This window comes from Cololabis saira, chromosome 3 (genome assembly GCF_033807715.1).
Source record: "Cololabis saira isolate AMF1-May2022 chromosome 3, fColSai1.1, whole genome shotgun sequence".
NCBI classification, from domain to species: Eukaryota; Metazoa; Chordata; class Actinopteri; order Beloniformes; family Belonidae; genus Cololabis; species Cololabis saira.
The window spans coordinates 10,503,240-10,518,924 of NC_084589.1; the positions used below are offsets into that span (position 1 = coordinate 10,503,240).

Consider the following 15,685-nt stretch of genomic DNA (forward strand, 5'->3'; position numbering starts at 1 on the left):
ATCATCCAGACGCCCAGCTGAAACCATCGGAAATCACGAGTCATTTGAAAATATGTTTCACCGAATCGTGGCCTGCCTTTCTTTCTTTTTCTGTCGTGATTTCTTTTCAGTCCCGATCAGATTATTGTCTTTCTCTGCAGAATATGGGTGATGGGGTACAGTAGACGGATGGATGGAAAGGATCTATTTTTTTATGCAATTAAAGCCGAAAGGGCACTTATATGCTTGCTTTTAAATCCCATATGCTGGCCACCTCCACTTGTTCAGCGTTGCTCAGAGCGCTGGACGTCGTGCGTATCGTCGGTCACTGACACCTGCATAAATGAACAGCAGAGGAAGTGAAGCAGCAGCTGACGCCTTGTCAGGAACCCTCGCACGCTGCAAGAGCTGCAAAAGCTGCAAAAGTTGCAAAAGCTGCGCTGCTGATTCAGTCAGCAACAAGTAAACACTAGCACCATAAAATACAAGATAAACGTTAAACAACGTGTGCATGAGCGGAGCTTTTTATTAGCTTTATTTTTCTTAAGTGAACTTTATATCTGTTAATGAGAATGTGCTGTTAAAGCAACAAAAGAGGTTTCTATGGAAGAGTATTAGGGCCATGCAGGAAAAAAAATATTTGCGAGGGGAAGATTTTTTTTTATAGTGAACTTCGAGAAAAAAGTCGAAATGTCGAGAATAATGTTGAAATACAATTTGGTGAATAAAGTGGAAATGTCTCCTCTGTTCCATCAAATCCAGTTAGGGAGCGACTGACAGCTCTGTAGCAGCAGCCGTAACTAACTAACTAACTTACATCCTTGGAGTGGAACGTTAAGGTAGGTTTCTGAAGTTATGCAACTGCATATGTGTGACATGTGTTTGAAAGCAATATTGTAAAGCCAATTCTTGTATTCTGAACCTTGTTGTTACTAACCCGAAGTACATAATGAAAAAAAAATCTTCCTGCTCTAAAATATTATTTTTATTTTTCTCCTGCCTGGCCCTAATACTCTTCCGTAGGTTTCCTACAATGAGATGCAGAAAATAAAACATGATTTGAAGTTAAAGTAGTGTGGAGATCTCCAAACTGGTTCTGTGATGGGACAAAAGTGGAAATCTCACAAATCTACACCCTGAATTATTAGTTTTAGTACATTCTGTATGTTTACAGGATGTGTATTTTCAATCACCTCAGACACCCAAATAAATGCTTTCAGCCAGGTAGGTGTGAGCACTGTATGATACAGTCTGTATCCCGACTCGTTAATTCCTGGTTGGGAGCAATAAATCATACAAAGTGATGGCAGTGTTGAGATGTCTGCAGGATCCCATGAGGCTCATTTTGAAATGTAAAGATGACTGTATAGATAGTTTTAAAATGCTTTCTGCAAATGTGTGTCCACCTCACATCTGGGAACCTCAAACTGCAGTTATCAGCCAAAGCAGAATGTTATTTATCATCGCAGACACAAAAAATAATACCTGTGCTGTTGCATATGAATGTTTATTGCAAGCAATTCAAATCACCTTTATCTTCAGGCTCATCCAGCGTATTTTCTATGTACATTGAGAGGTGTTTCTCAAGGTGAAAGTAACATGTTTTACTCAGTGTTGTGTTGGGATTGTCCTTTTGTTGCTTTGTTAACGATCCAATGTAAGTTCTTTGCAATTGTGAGATGACAAAAAAGAAAAATGATGAACATGTGCGAAGGTCTGTACTGAAATTACCGTACTTTATACACTGCTTTTCCCCAGCATCCAACACAATTGTGCAATTACTGTAGTGAATGCAGATTGGCAATTTTTTTTAAAACAGATGCTGAACCATTGTCTGAATATGTGCTTAAGCTTTTGTGTTGTGAAACAGATAGTCATGTGGTATCATGAACAGTTTTAAATGTGTGCTTTGTTTGAAGTGACTCATGTTTGTATTAGTTGTCACTCACAACACACTCTTCTTTATATAGAGCGTATTTGTGTGTCTGAATAAAAGCAGATGGTGAAACTGGCAGCTGCCTTATTCTTCATGTCGTCCACAAACGGACAGGAAGTAATTCAATTAAATTTAAATTCAATTCAACTTTATTGCATCTATAACAATACAAGTGGTCTCTAGGCGCCGTCCAGAGACCCAGAACATGACCACCGATCAATTATTACATAAACATAAGATAGACAATGGCAGGTAAAAACTCCCCTAAAGGGAGAAAAACCTTAAACCAAACTGTGGCAAGAAAACCTTTAGGAGGAAAGAAACCTGGATGAGGACCTGGATCAGGTTGCAGCCAGCTGTGCAGAGAGATAGGAAAGAGAGGATGAAGAACAGAGAGAGAGACACATACAGTATATTGTCAAAGGGATAAATAACAAGATATATCAGTATTAATTATCCGCTACCTGGAGAACTAAGAGCTTTATGTACATATGACTGATACCTGGTTAGTTGATGGACTACAGAGACCACTATATGAACAGATGTAGACAGCAGACCCTGCCGAGACCACCTCTCCTAGGAGATCTCGGCTCACTTGTTTTGTGCCGCATCCCAGCACGATTGCTGTGTTCACATATAACAAACAAACCGATCTTTAGGGGGAAACGCTCCCTGTTTCGGAACAACTGCTCCAAACGGGACAGGTGTGAAAGCACCCTAATTAAGGTCTTATTTTCCAGAGTTATTTGCTGTCTAAAAAATCCTTCAACAGTTTTAATATCATTAATGATTATATTGATGACCAACTGAGAGCATTTCCAACCCAGTGTATGTTGAGGAGACTTGAAGGTGGATGGGAATTCCACATTTTTTCCGTGGATAAATAAAACTTGGAATAAAGGGTGTAGATCAGGGATATTCAATTGGCGGCCCGCGGGCCACATGCGGCCCGCCAGGAGCTTTTATGTGGCCCCTGGTCATATTTAAAAAAAGGGGGTGTTTGTTGAAAAAAAAAAAAAAAAAAAACATTTTTTTTTTTTTTTTAATAATAGTGATGCACCGAATGTTCGTCCGAAAATAGCAAAAAAAAAAACACTTTCGGTGTTCGGTGGAATAAGTGGGGAAAAAACCGAACAGTTAATAACAGCTGGAGTGAGGGAGCAGTGTTAAACGCAGTTGTATAGAGGACTTGTTTACATCATTGGGCTTCTAGGATTGGCCTGAATTTTTTTTTCATTTGAATAAGTGAGGACTTTGCATTTCAGATGGAACTTCTAAGCCTCCTATAATTCGTGATTGTTTTGTTTTGCTGATATAATGCACAGATGTGTCATTAATAAAGGGGCTTATGGTTAATATTTTGGTTGCTTATTTATAACATCAAACTGGCTACTATGGACTAAAATGCTTGTGCTCAATGCTTAATATAATATTCAAATAAGGAAATCTTGGTGGAAAGTGGTGCTTTGTCATTATGGCGTGTTTTATTAAAAGTAGGTCAATATCAATTTCATTAAGTTTGCACAATGCATGGTTTCAAAATGAACTTCACAATTACAAAATCTGGAGACAATTAATACATAATTCATATGTAAACTAGATATATTCAAATGTATAATACAAATGTATTATATTTACATAAGTCTTCGTCTTTGAGTGCAAAATACATTTTGAAAACCCCCACATTTTCAAATTGTGCGGCCCTCTCCATATAGTCCTTTTGCAGATGTGGCCCCCGGCCGAATCTAGTTGAATACCCCTGGTGTAGATGCATTATCTTCTATGAGCACAACTTCCGGCTGCAACAAAGCAGCATCTTCCTGAAGGTGTGCCGCAGCTCGGCGCTGCGGAAGGCGTAGATGGCCGGGTCTATGAGGGCGTGGCTTATCAGCAGCACCATGTGCAGCTGGAACAGGGATCTGTAGCACTCACAGTACGGGTTGGTGGGACACACCATGATGATGACGAGGTGGAGGAAAAACGGTGCCCAGCACACCACAAACGCTCCAAACAGGATGGTGAGAGTCAAAGCCCCTCTGATGTTGTTTGCCCAGCTGCGTTGCCGCCGACGCTTGCCCCCTCCGCCAGCGGGGAGCGCTGCAATGCTCCTGGCGTGGATGCGTGCCAGCATGAACATGTACACGTAAAGGAAGCAGATCGTGGCCAAAGAGATGACGAAGAAGACGGTGAAGCAAATGATGATGAACTTGAAGTCGTAGAACCTCACCATGAGCACGGCCAGCACCCCGCACGTGGTCCAGATCACCGCCAAGATGGCTCCCGCGCGCTGCATCGTCATGATGTTGTGATATCGCAACGCATGGAAGATGGTGATGTATCTGGAAGACGGAAAACAAATCATTTCTGAACTGTCTGGATCTGAACACATCCAAATTAAAGGATCTCACCAAATAATCTTTTGCTTTACAGTAATCCCTAGTTTTTTGCGGGGGTTATGTTCCAAAAAGAACCCATGATAGGTGAAATCTGCGAAGTAGCAACCTTTATTTTTTTTACAATTATTATACAAGACTTCAAATTGCAGAGATCAGCCCCACCCCACCAGGACCTGAGTAATTGGATTTGAACGGGATAAAATTAAAAATACAATAAGTACAGTAGGACAAATTGTGACTCGTGCGTATTTCTCTGCTCTTCTGATGCTGCTGCATCCTGACTCGCTCTGTAGCGTCTTTTTCCTCTTTTTCCGCGGTGCAGGTGTGTTTTTTCCAGAGAAGAACATGGTTATGGGTCGTTGTTGTCGCTCTTTTTTCTTCTGGGCAAAAAGATGCTTCTAAACCGACATGCCACCAGCTGATCCAAAATGCAGCAGCACGAGTGCTGACAGGAATCAGCAGGAGAGACCACGTCTCTCCAGTGTTAGCGTCGCTCCATTGGCTACCTGTAAAATTCAGAATCCAATTTAAAATGTTATTACTTGCATATAAAGCCCCAAACGGCTTAGCTCCGCAGTATTTACAAGACCTGATAGTGCCTTATGTTCCTGGCAAAGCTCTCCGCTCTCAGAGTGCAGGTTTACTCGTAGTTCCTAGAGTATCTAAATGTAGATTTGGAGGGCGGACGTTCTGCTATCAGGCACCACTGCTATGGAACCAACTTCCAATCTGGGTTAAGGAGGCTGACACCACCTCCACCTTTAAAACTAAACTTAAATCCTTTCTGTTTAGTAAAGCCTATAGTTAGTGTTTAGTAAACCTCTAGCTGGTGTTGGTAAATCTCTAGTTAGTGTAAACTCTAGTGTGTTGGAGTCAGTAGTCATAGTTGCAGCTATAGAACAAGTCTCAAATATAGCTTCGCGGTAGATATGCTGCTATAGGCCTATGCTGCAGGGGCTCCCGTTCTTGAGCTGCTGCTGAAGCTCATTGGCCGTTCTCAGCATTGTTGCTAAGGAACCAACGTTATTGACACAGGAAGTAAAGAAGCGGGGAGACTGTTTAGCCAATCAGAATGCAGAACACGATGCACAATGCAAATCCGTGAAGCAGCGAGACGTGAAAGGTGAACCGCGTTATAGCCAGGGATTACTGTACTTGATTTACTAAACCACGGAGCATATAACTAACTATTGTTTCTATGTAATAAGAACATTACAAAGCCTGCTGGAAGTATTGAAATTGACTTTGGTTGTACACTTTTGCCTTAAAGACCAGTGAAAGGAGTGGACAGGGGGGATTTAACATAACTATTTCCACCATGGGTTCGAATCCATCTCCAGCACATTAAAGTATAATAGTTCTTGAAGAATATACTGTATTTCTTAATAGTGTTTAGTCTTGCTGCATTGCTTTAACATATAACCTGACTTTAACAAGTGTGATTTTTTTGTAACTCTGAGCAAAGGTAACATACATATACAGGGGGCGGCGTGCAGCTGCAGACAAATAAAGAGGAACATGCAACAGAAACGTCCTTGAAGGACATTGGAAAACAACCCTTATTTGGAAAACCGGTTAAAAGCCCGGCAGCAAAACAAAAGTGTGATTCTCTGTTTGTATCACCCTGTACCCCCTCCGGTTTGATAATAAAAACCAGCCTGCTGCAGGGAGAGTTCAGAGTTGAGTTGGGAACCCGCGAGAAATCCTGAACCTGGGAGAAGTCAACATGGACTTCAACAATTTTCATGAGAAAATCCAAACCTCGCTACACACCGGTCCGTAGCGATGGCCAGGAAGCTGAAGATGGAGCCCACAAACGACATGCAGAGCAGGGAGTCCATCACGTCGTCCAGTTTGGTCTCAGAAGGGCCTCTCTTCTCCAGGTGTCCTGCATCCGCCAGAACGATCATCAGGTTCTCCCAGGTCTTGGTGGCACTGGCGATGGTGTTGAAGGCCGCCAGGCTGCAGATGAAGCAGTACATGGGCGAGTGCAGGTTCCTGTTCTGTATGACGGCCACCACCACCAGGATGTTCTCCGCCAGGCTCACCACTCCGATGGTGAAGAAGACGGAGACGGGGACCTGCACCTCGGGGCAGTCCGACTGGTTCATGAAGCTGCCGTTCATAGCCGGGCTAAAGTTGAATCCACAACCACCTGCAAATAAAGAAAATAATTAAAGCTGCAAGCAGCAATGAATAGGCCCTCGCGCGTGCAATTTTCACCAATAAAAGTCAAGGACTCAAAACTAAGTCCAATGACACCACCCACGACTCTTTATGTCAAACCATTAAAAAATGATGGTAGAAAATAGGAACTATCAAATATCGACCAATCAGAAGAACGGGTGGGGCTAATTTGCACCAATTATGTTCAAGGACTCAAAACCGAGTCCGATGACACCACCTATGACACCCAGAACTCTCTATGTCAAACCATTCAAAAGTTAAAGCAGAAAGTAGGAACTATCAAATATGGACCAATCAGATGAAGGGTGGGCGCGCTTTTTGGCGTCTATCGTCCCCACGGTAACGCTTTTGCCTGAGAAAAGTAATGCCCATTGTCGCATGATGGAGACGCACATTTTGATGTATAACACACCTGGGTGCACGTTACGGTTCGGGCCGCATTAACAGCCGAATAAATGGCATAAATTGCGCCAAAATGACATGATTAATTCAAAATGGCCGACTTCCTGTTCGGTTTCGGCCATGGCGCCAAGAGACTTTTCTTTGAGTTGCGACATGTGGGGCTTGAGGCACAAAGTTTTCTAGGGGGCGCTGTTGAGCCATTAGGACACGCCCATTAATGCAAACCATTAAATATCACATTTTTCGCCAGGCCTGGCTTGGTGCAAAATTTGGTGACTTTTGGGGCACGTTTAGGGGGAAAAAAGGCCCTCATTTTGTCGGAAAAATAAAAACGAGAACAATTCCTACAGATACAATAGGGCCTTCGCACTGTCAGTCCTCGGGCCCTAATAATAATGTGTTAATAAAAAAATGCACAGATTTACACAAAATGACTGCGTGAAGAAGGAATCGGTCCTGTTTTTCAAGATGTAAAGAATCGCTGCCAGAAGGTTTAAAAGTCACTGAAGCCACGTCTTCACCGTCTTTGATGTTTTCATCGAATGATGTTCTAGGCTGCCGTACGATTCAGCCTTATTCACAAAGTTATGCCCATAAACTTAGATGAATACAGACAGCATCCATAATTTGTCATAACTCTTGTTGAAAACCTCACAAACAGGACAAAAAGGACAAGAAATAGCAAACAGCACTTGAACATTTTTTGTAAATTAAGGTAACATAACATCAGAACCTGCAGAAGTGGAAAAACATTAAGGTTTCAGGATTATCGTCAAATAAAAACCATCTACCAATCTTACATTTTTGTTAAAGCAGTAAGCGTTAGCCACAGTTTTGGCCTCTCCTCTCGAGCGAACTAGACACTATCCTAATGAAAAAGATATTGTAAGAAGTCCCCGTTGGATGTGAGTCACTGCCCTGGACGAGTCTCTGTGAACGAATGAAGGATTCATGAGATGAAAGGTTTGCTTCTGCGGCCTGCAGGGTCCTACACAGGCGTATTGATCAGTCTCTCTGAGTACGGGGTCATGTTTGGAGAGCACCGAGTTCAGGGGACGAACTAAAAACATCCCCTGTCCTTTATGTAATGCTCTCTAGAACAGCTGGATATGAAAAATACTGTCACACCGTGGTGAGGTTGTGTTGTCTTGGGTTTGTTTTGTCCTGTAATTTCCTGTTTTATTTTGGTGAGTAATTCTCCTCTCGTTTCAGGTCCCTTGCTCTTCCTCATGTGTCTCAGTCTGATTGTCCTAAGTGTTTCCACCTGTCCCCTATTTCCCTCCATGTGTTTAAATAGTCTGTGTTCCCCTTGTCCTGTACCAGAGCCTTGGTCCATGTCCACAGCCTAGTAATCGCCATAGTAACCGTTTGTTCCTTGTGACGAGTGATTTTTTGTTTGTAATTTTTTCCTTGGCTACATTTCATAGCCCTTCGTTTTCCTCGTTCAAGAGTGATTTTTTGTTTGTAAATTTTCTACCATCTCTTAGACTCATAGCCCTTTGTTTATTCCTCGATAAAGAGTGATTTTTCGTTTGTTAACTTATATAACTATAAGTTAATATATATAATAACTTTCTTTTTATTAGTTATTTTATTGTTCTCTCTATAGTAAGAGTATAGTGTCTAGTTTTGTTTATAGCCATTTGTTTGTCACTCGGTCCGAGGTCTCCGGTGAATTCAATAAAAGCCTTTTGTTATCTAATATCTATCTAATATCTCTGCAACTGAGTCCTGCTTTGAGGCTGACAAATACAGTGATAATTTTTATGTTGTAGCAGCACAAATCACCAAAACTCACCGTTGTGTGTAAATAAATTCAGAAGCTGGCCGATACTGAAAATCCAGTGTCTTAAATCATCTCCTTAGGTGTCCCGTTCAGCCGCAGGTGAACTTCAGCAGCCTGATTTCAGTTGATCCAGCAGGGACTCCAGGAAACCCACACCTGCTCCAGCGTCTGCAGGTAATAAATAATAATAATGAATTTTATTTATAATGCACTTTACATTACTGAAAATCTCAAAGTGCTACACAGAAATGGTACAATCAAGATAAGAGATAAAGGGGAGAAAAAGTCAAGACATGGCAGAAAAGAGAATAAAACTATTTCCATGGCCACTGGTGAGCGAGGAGGGAGACCTTACCATATTTTTCACACCATAAGGCGCATTGTATTATAACGCGCACCTTCAATAAATGGCATATTTTAAAACTCTCTTTATATATAAGGTGCACCAAATTATAAGGAACATATGGTAAGATACTGTAGTATAGTGGCTGGGGTTGAGTTACATATCTACCTGATGGAGCTGCGCTAAAGGGAAATGCTACAAAATGCTACAGCAAATGCAAAAAAAGAAGTAGCCTACTATAAGTCAAAACTTTATTAACAAAATAAAAACCAGCTTTCTGAAAACTTGGTTCACTTCCCAAAAAACGCAGAGGGGAACTTTTGCAGTTCATTCCCGAATCCCTCAAAAACTTCCTCTGTGTCGGAATAGATCAGCTGGGTGATGCAGCATCCAATGGTCCCGGCTCCGTCTGTCACAATCGCCATTATGTGAGTCAGCGTCGCTGCTGTTGTCTTGAACATCTGTGACGATTCCAGCCTTCGTAAAAGCTCGGACCACAGTTGAGGCTGATATATCAGCCCGGGTATCCAGATTCAATTTTTCAATTTTATTTATATAGCGTCTAATACAACAGAGTTGTCTCTAGACGCTTTCCAGAGACCCATACCCAGAACATGACCCCCGAGCAGTTATTACATAAACAATGGCAGTGTTGTAGCCAATTTAGAGTTCTGCTGTGTGTGTGTGTATGTGTGGGTGGAGGTTGTCATTACATCACTTGCGCACCTGTGGGCATGGGAGGTGATTGGCAATCAGAGGTTAAGTAAGGGAGACACAGGTCATCAGATGGGGAATTAGGAGCTGGAAGCCACACAGTTTTTCAACCGTGCACAGAGTTTTGTGTGGGTCCGTTTTGTTGTGCTATCACCAGCAGCTTAGTTGTTTTTGATAATACACCGGCTCGTCAGCACCCAGGGTTTTGTAGGTGTTTTTTGAGGCTTCACATGCAAATAAAGTGTTGAACGCAGCTCCCTGTCGGACCACTTCTTTCAAGATCAGCATGAGTTGGAAATGGCTTCAAAATCCCTCATATGGCATTTTTTGTGGATAGATTGCCATAACAGGCAGGTAAAAACTCCCCTAGTGGGAGAAAAACCTTAAGCCAAACAGTGGCAAGGAAAAACTCCCCTTTAGGAGGGAAGAAACCTTGAGCTCATAAGGGGGGACCCTCCTGCCGAGGGCCAGACTGGTGGGTCAGGGACGGCAACAGCACAGCACGCAGCTCCCGAAGCTCCGGCCCAATCCGCAAGTCCCAGGTTGGGGTGCAGGGTCAGGGAAAGACTTGTGCTCCGTAATGCAAGCTACAAGCCACCCATGACCACCTGCAGAGAGATGTGGCGTATGCCAGCGCTGCCGTCCCCTCTTGGTGAACGTGTTCCCCTTCCACCATCCACCACTCCCACGCAATCCACGTGGCTGATAGCCTTGAGTTTGAACTCTGCATCGTAAACGTGTCTCTTTATAGGGGGTCTTTACAAAAGTGATGTGGGACTGTAATAAATTACAGCTTTTTAGCGCCATTTTTAGTGCTGTTACTTCGGAAACACCGACTACAGGACCCAAATTCCCCCAGACTACAATAGCGCCGCTTTAGCCTCCAGCCCCCCCCCCCCCCGGTTAAATTTTGTGCATACCCCGCCTGTCAAAGTCACATTTTATGAATCCCAACACCTATGTCTACATTCTGACCAAGAATTATTTGTCTAGCTTTTACGGTTTGGCCGTGAGCTCGAGTTACAAATAAAAAATCTGGTTATTTTTTCACTGTTTCTCGCACTCTAGCAAATGACACCCGCACTCTAGAGAAAACTGTTTGGTGTTTTGGAGAGAACAGAAGTTTTCCTCCGTTTTGAAGTTTGAATGACATTTCTACGTGCAGGTGTGAGAAAGTTAGGTGACTCAGAAAAAAAGTGAATTTTGGCTTTTTTTATTTACGTTTTCCCATCCGCTTTGAATGGGTTTTTTTGGCCTGTTTTTTGGGAATAACTTTGGGAAAAATGGGAATTTCAACACCAAAAGTCGAGACACACGTTTTGATATATGATTCGCCTGGGTCCTCCAAAATCTGTAGGAGTAGCGAACCGAGCAAACAAAGGCACTCCTCCTCCATTGCTATGGCATAGCTATGGAGGAGGCGTGCCTCTTGGCGCAGCCGTGGCACTAATTACCGTAATGATCCTATATAATGCCCACCGCATTATAAGGTGCACTGCCGGGTTTTGAGAAAATTAAAAGGTGCACCTTATAGTGCAGAAAAATACAGTATATTCAATCCTGGTGGAGACAGGAAGCCAGTGGAGTGAGTGAAGAATGGTGGTGATATGGCCATGTTTCCGCACTCTCATCAGGATCCTAGCTGCAGAGTTTTGGACGTACTGGAGTTTCTGGAGCCTCTTGCTGGGGAACCCGATGGGAAGTGCGTTACAGTAGTCCAGTCTGGAGGAGACAAAGACGTGGACCAGCTTTTCAGCATCTGGGAGGGTGAGGGTGGGATGGAGTTTGGCGATGTTGCGAAGGTGGTAGAAGGAGATCTTGCAGAGATGATTTATGTGGGAATCAAAGGAGAGTTGTGGGTCCATTTTGACACCAAGGTTGGTGAAAGATAAAGAGAGGGGAATGTTGTGGCCAGAGAAGGTGATGCTGGTTATGGATGATGACTGGGTCTGGTGAGGGGGGCCAACCATGATTACCTCTGTTTTGGAGCTGTTCAATTGGAGGAAATTTTTCTCCATCCACGCTTTTATCTCCACCCGAGAGATGGTGAATTGTGAACAGTGTTACTAGTTACTGAAAAATAGTAACTAGTTACCGTTACTAGTTACTTCATTAAAAGTAACTCAGTTAGTAAATCAGTTACTTATACCCAAAAGTAATGAGTTACTATGAAAAGTAACTTTTTAGTTACTTAAAAAAAATGCATACAGTATACATATACATATACGTATACATACGTATACACACGCATACATTACCATGCTGAAATGAATTCAAGTAGTTCGAAAAAGTTTTCCGTCCCATTTGCTGTGTGTTGCCTGGGCATGCTATCATGCTAATTAGCTGCCTGAAAGCCTATTTCTCCACTGTAGAAATAGGTAGCATGTTTTCTACCACATAGGCTACCGTGCAATTGTTCTGTCAAGTTGTACCTGCTTACAGACGTCCCTCGGTTAAACTCCAGCCGCTGTTGCTTACATGGAGTGGCTTGATTCACTTCGGATGTGTCCGGGATTTCTGTAATGACAATATCTCCACGTTGCAAAACTTGCCTTGCTCTCTTTGCTCGCCATGACCTGTCATGTTTCTGAATGGACACACACTCGCCCACTATTGGCGCTTTTCCACTAGTATCTGCTCAGCGCGGCTCGGCTCGTCTCGCCTCTACCCGCTTTGTCCCCGTTTGTTTTTCCACATCCAGGTGAGAAATGGGCGGGTTGGGGTGAAGCTGCGGTGACGTACTCGATTGCGTAACACCTTTGTTCATGTCGGCGCTGATGAGAAATCAGCTGGAACCGCGAGCGGCTGAGAGTAAAACAGCCCGTCTACATCCCTTTTTTAATTCTCTCTTCAGCCCCCAGGTTTATGAACATCTGCACCTGTTGGATCACCAGACGTTTGCGCTGTATAATAAAATCGCCGCGAGTCGTTCTCGCGCTGACTCCCGCTTCCTGATTCAAACATCTGACGGCCTCGCCCCCGACCAATCAGTGGCGAGGAGGGTGATGACGTCAGAAATAGTGCCGGCTCAGCCTGGTTAGAACCTCGGCAGAATGGTTACAGAAAAAGTATCTGCTTGGCACGGCTCTACCCATCTCAGCCCCTAGTGGAAAAGCGCAAGACGGGGGCGTGGCGAGTAGAAGCGAGCTGAGAAGGAACTAGTGGAAAAGGGCCATATGTTTCCTCCGGTCATGGGCGTGGTAGTGGGGGGAAAAGTGGACCTGACTACCCAGGGCCCGAGTAGAGAGAGGGGCCCATGAAAATCCAGATTTTTTCTTTTTTTTTTTTTGTGATGTTTTTATTTCGAATGAATTGGGCCCTCCAATTAATTGGTGTCATAATTTATTTAAAATATATTGATAACATCAAATGAGAGAATGAACTTAATGTCACAGTTCTCCCAACATATTAGACATTCTGGGCCCCCCTCTTGAAGATGCAAAATGGTTTAGTCCGCCCAACAGAGACCGGCAACAGGTCAGTGCGCCCAAATCAGAGACCTGTGTGCAGGACATCATGCTGCCCAAAAAACATACATCGGGCTATCAGAAAAAGAAAGAGAGGAAACAAAAAGAAAGACGGCAGAACGAGGGGAGGCAGCTGCTGACTGCTTTCTTTCCCAAAGGTGAACCAAGCTTGTCATGCAAAGTCCAATTAAAGTATCCCCGCGTATCATACGCCGTAAGATCTGCGTTGGTGCAACGCGGAACCATAAATCAGCCGGTGTCCGTCACTCATCTGCAAGACGCTTCTCTCTGCTGCACCGTTAACACAAAGTAACGATGGATATTCGGAAGTGGTTCAAGCACTAGTACTGGACTGTCTCAGAAAATTTGAATATTGTGATAAAGTCCTTTATTTTCTGTAATGCAATTAAAAAAACAAAAATGTAATTCTGAAATATTGCAAGCCTTTTATTATTTTAATATTGCTGATCATGGCTTACAGTTTAAGATTAAGATTCCCAGAATATTCTAATTTTTTGAGATAGGATATTTGAGTTTTCTTAAACTGTAAGCCATGATCAGCAATATTAAAATAATAAAAGGCTTGCAATATTTAAGTTGATTTTTAATGAATCCAGAATGTATGACATTTTTGTATTACAGAAAATAAAATGAAACTCCGTGCTGAGATTTAATGAATGATCCATCTAGCAATATTGCTGCTGCATATATCAACATGTAAATAACATACCAATATCACTGTAGGCTCAAGTGCACATTAGTAATATATTAATTGAGCAATAACGCAATTTATTATTTTTGTCTGGTAAAAAGCCTTAGCATTGCGGTGCAGTGCTGTCCTTAAAAGCTATTGTCAATGTTCAATAAATTCATGGTGTTACCAAAGCCAATGAATAATCATGTTAAATAACTGTGATCTCACTATCAATCAAAAATTATTGTGATTGTGATTTTTGCCACAGATAGATGGATAGAGAGAGAAAGAGATAGGTCTGGGTGGTGAGAACATAGAAAAACAATTAGCTATTCTTCTCAATCTGGCTGAAAAATGGCTTAAATCATTTTTGCCTCTGCAACTTATTGCAGCCAGATGTAGCCTAATGTTTTAGGTATTTGAGCACAGGTAGGCCAAATGCATCAATTCAGAACCACTCATCAATATAATCTGATCTGATTGTAGTTGATTGTATAAATACCCCCCCCCCTTTTTTTTTTCTCTCACGCTCCTCGCGGGCATGGGTAGGGGCCCACTGACATTGAGAGTGTACAGGGCCCAGAATTTGGTGCTACACCCCTGCCTCCGGTCTCCATGTGGGGAAAAAAAGCTTCACTGTAGCCAGAAATAACGGAGTAACGCACCGTTTGGTAACGGTAATTGAGTTACTGAATTTAAAAAGTAATGCGTTAGAGTATTAGTTACCGCAAAACTAACGGCGTTACTGTAACGCGTTACTAAATAACGGGTTAGTCCCAACACTGGTTGTGAAGAGGATGACACTGTTCACTGTTCAAAGGTCACCTGCTCCAGCAACTGTGTGAGTGTTGATGTCAGTCTTGCTAATTAAGAACATTAAAACAGCTGTTAAAGTTACCAAAGTTGAAAAGAATAAATGGATTTTCTGAGGAAAAGTCCATTTGCTGTTACCATAACATGCAAAGATAACATGAGAAATAAAACGTTGAAATGAAATTACAAAATTAGTTTCAACAGTCTCACTACGGTTGATGGATATTTCCATAGAAAAGAAGAGAAAAGCGGTGTTAAACGGCGCCGTGAAGAGCGGCGTGATCTGACAGACGGAGTCTGTCCTGATGCCCAGGAGCTAACAGCGCTAACAGAGCCTGACTAATTCCTCCAGCGATCACTTGAGCAAAGGTCACGTTCAGTGAAACATACTTGTGTGTTTGCCACAAAAAGTGGGTGGTGGGTGGTGGTTTCTGCAACAGCCCAGTCTTTATCTCCAGCCACGTGATCACATTTTCTTCTCCTCTGTTTACCTAACAGGGTATGATCAATTTTTGTACTGCAGGTGTTTTTGTTGCAGGTGGGGTTTTTTTCAGAGCTTATAACTAGTCTTATGTTACCAAAGTGGTCTGGATTGTTGCATCCATCAAATCCTCTGTGCTCTCTCTTTCACCTCGGGACAAATCTTGATGCTTCGTCTGTGAAAAGATGATAATAAAGTGTGTTATTTAATTCCAACACTGCTCGATTTTTACAGTTTCAGTTGTTTCACACATTAAATTCCTTTTAAATATCTGATTCACCTTTAAAATGAGTATTCGTACTTTACATTTCCAGTTCTTTTAATGGTTGGATTTGCTGTGTTATCTGAGCTGTGAGTCAGAATTCCTTTCAGCCGGCTAATTGAACATCCTGAGATGAATTAAATACTCTTTTATTTGAGCGCTCTGATCCCCCTTCATCGCCGGTCTCAAAGCAGACTCGCTGTTTGCAAATGAGGACCATTAAAG

At 42.6% G+C, this 15,685-nt stretch overlaps 1 protein-coding gene across 1 annotated transcript; it reads right to left on the reverse strand.

Moving 5' to 3' along the window:
- Positions 1-3,505: 3,505 nt before the first annotated feature.
- mc2r (melanocortin 2 receptor) lies at positions 3,506-12,237 on the reverse strand. The gene is made up of 4 exons (XM_061718198.1): positions 12,176-12,237; positions 8,699-8,854; positions 6,085-6,466; positions 3,506-4,254 (listed from the first exon to the last, which is right to left on the reverse strand). The coding sequence occupies exons 3-4, from the start codon at positions 6,435-6,437 to the stop codon at positions 3,696-3,698; spliced, it is 912 nt and encodes a 303-aa protein (XP_061574182.1). The 5' UTR covers positions 6,438-6,466; positions 8,699-8,854; positions 12,176-12,237; the 3' UTR covers positions 3,506-3,695.
- Between the last annotated feature and the right edge of the window lie 3,448 nt (positions 12,238-15,685).

What these genes read in the sequence shown, in the direction of transcription:
- mc2r (XM_061718198.1), bottom strand. Translation starts at nt 6,437, where the DNA reads ATGAACGGCAGCTTCATGAACCAGTCGGACTGCCCCGAGGTGCAGGTC. An exon ending in CTGGCCATCGCTACGGACCG is followed by an intron (nt 4,255 to 6,084) that starts GTGTGTAGCGAG and finishes TCCGTCTTCCAG; the next exon opens with ATACATCACCATCTTCCATG.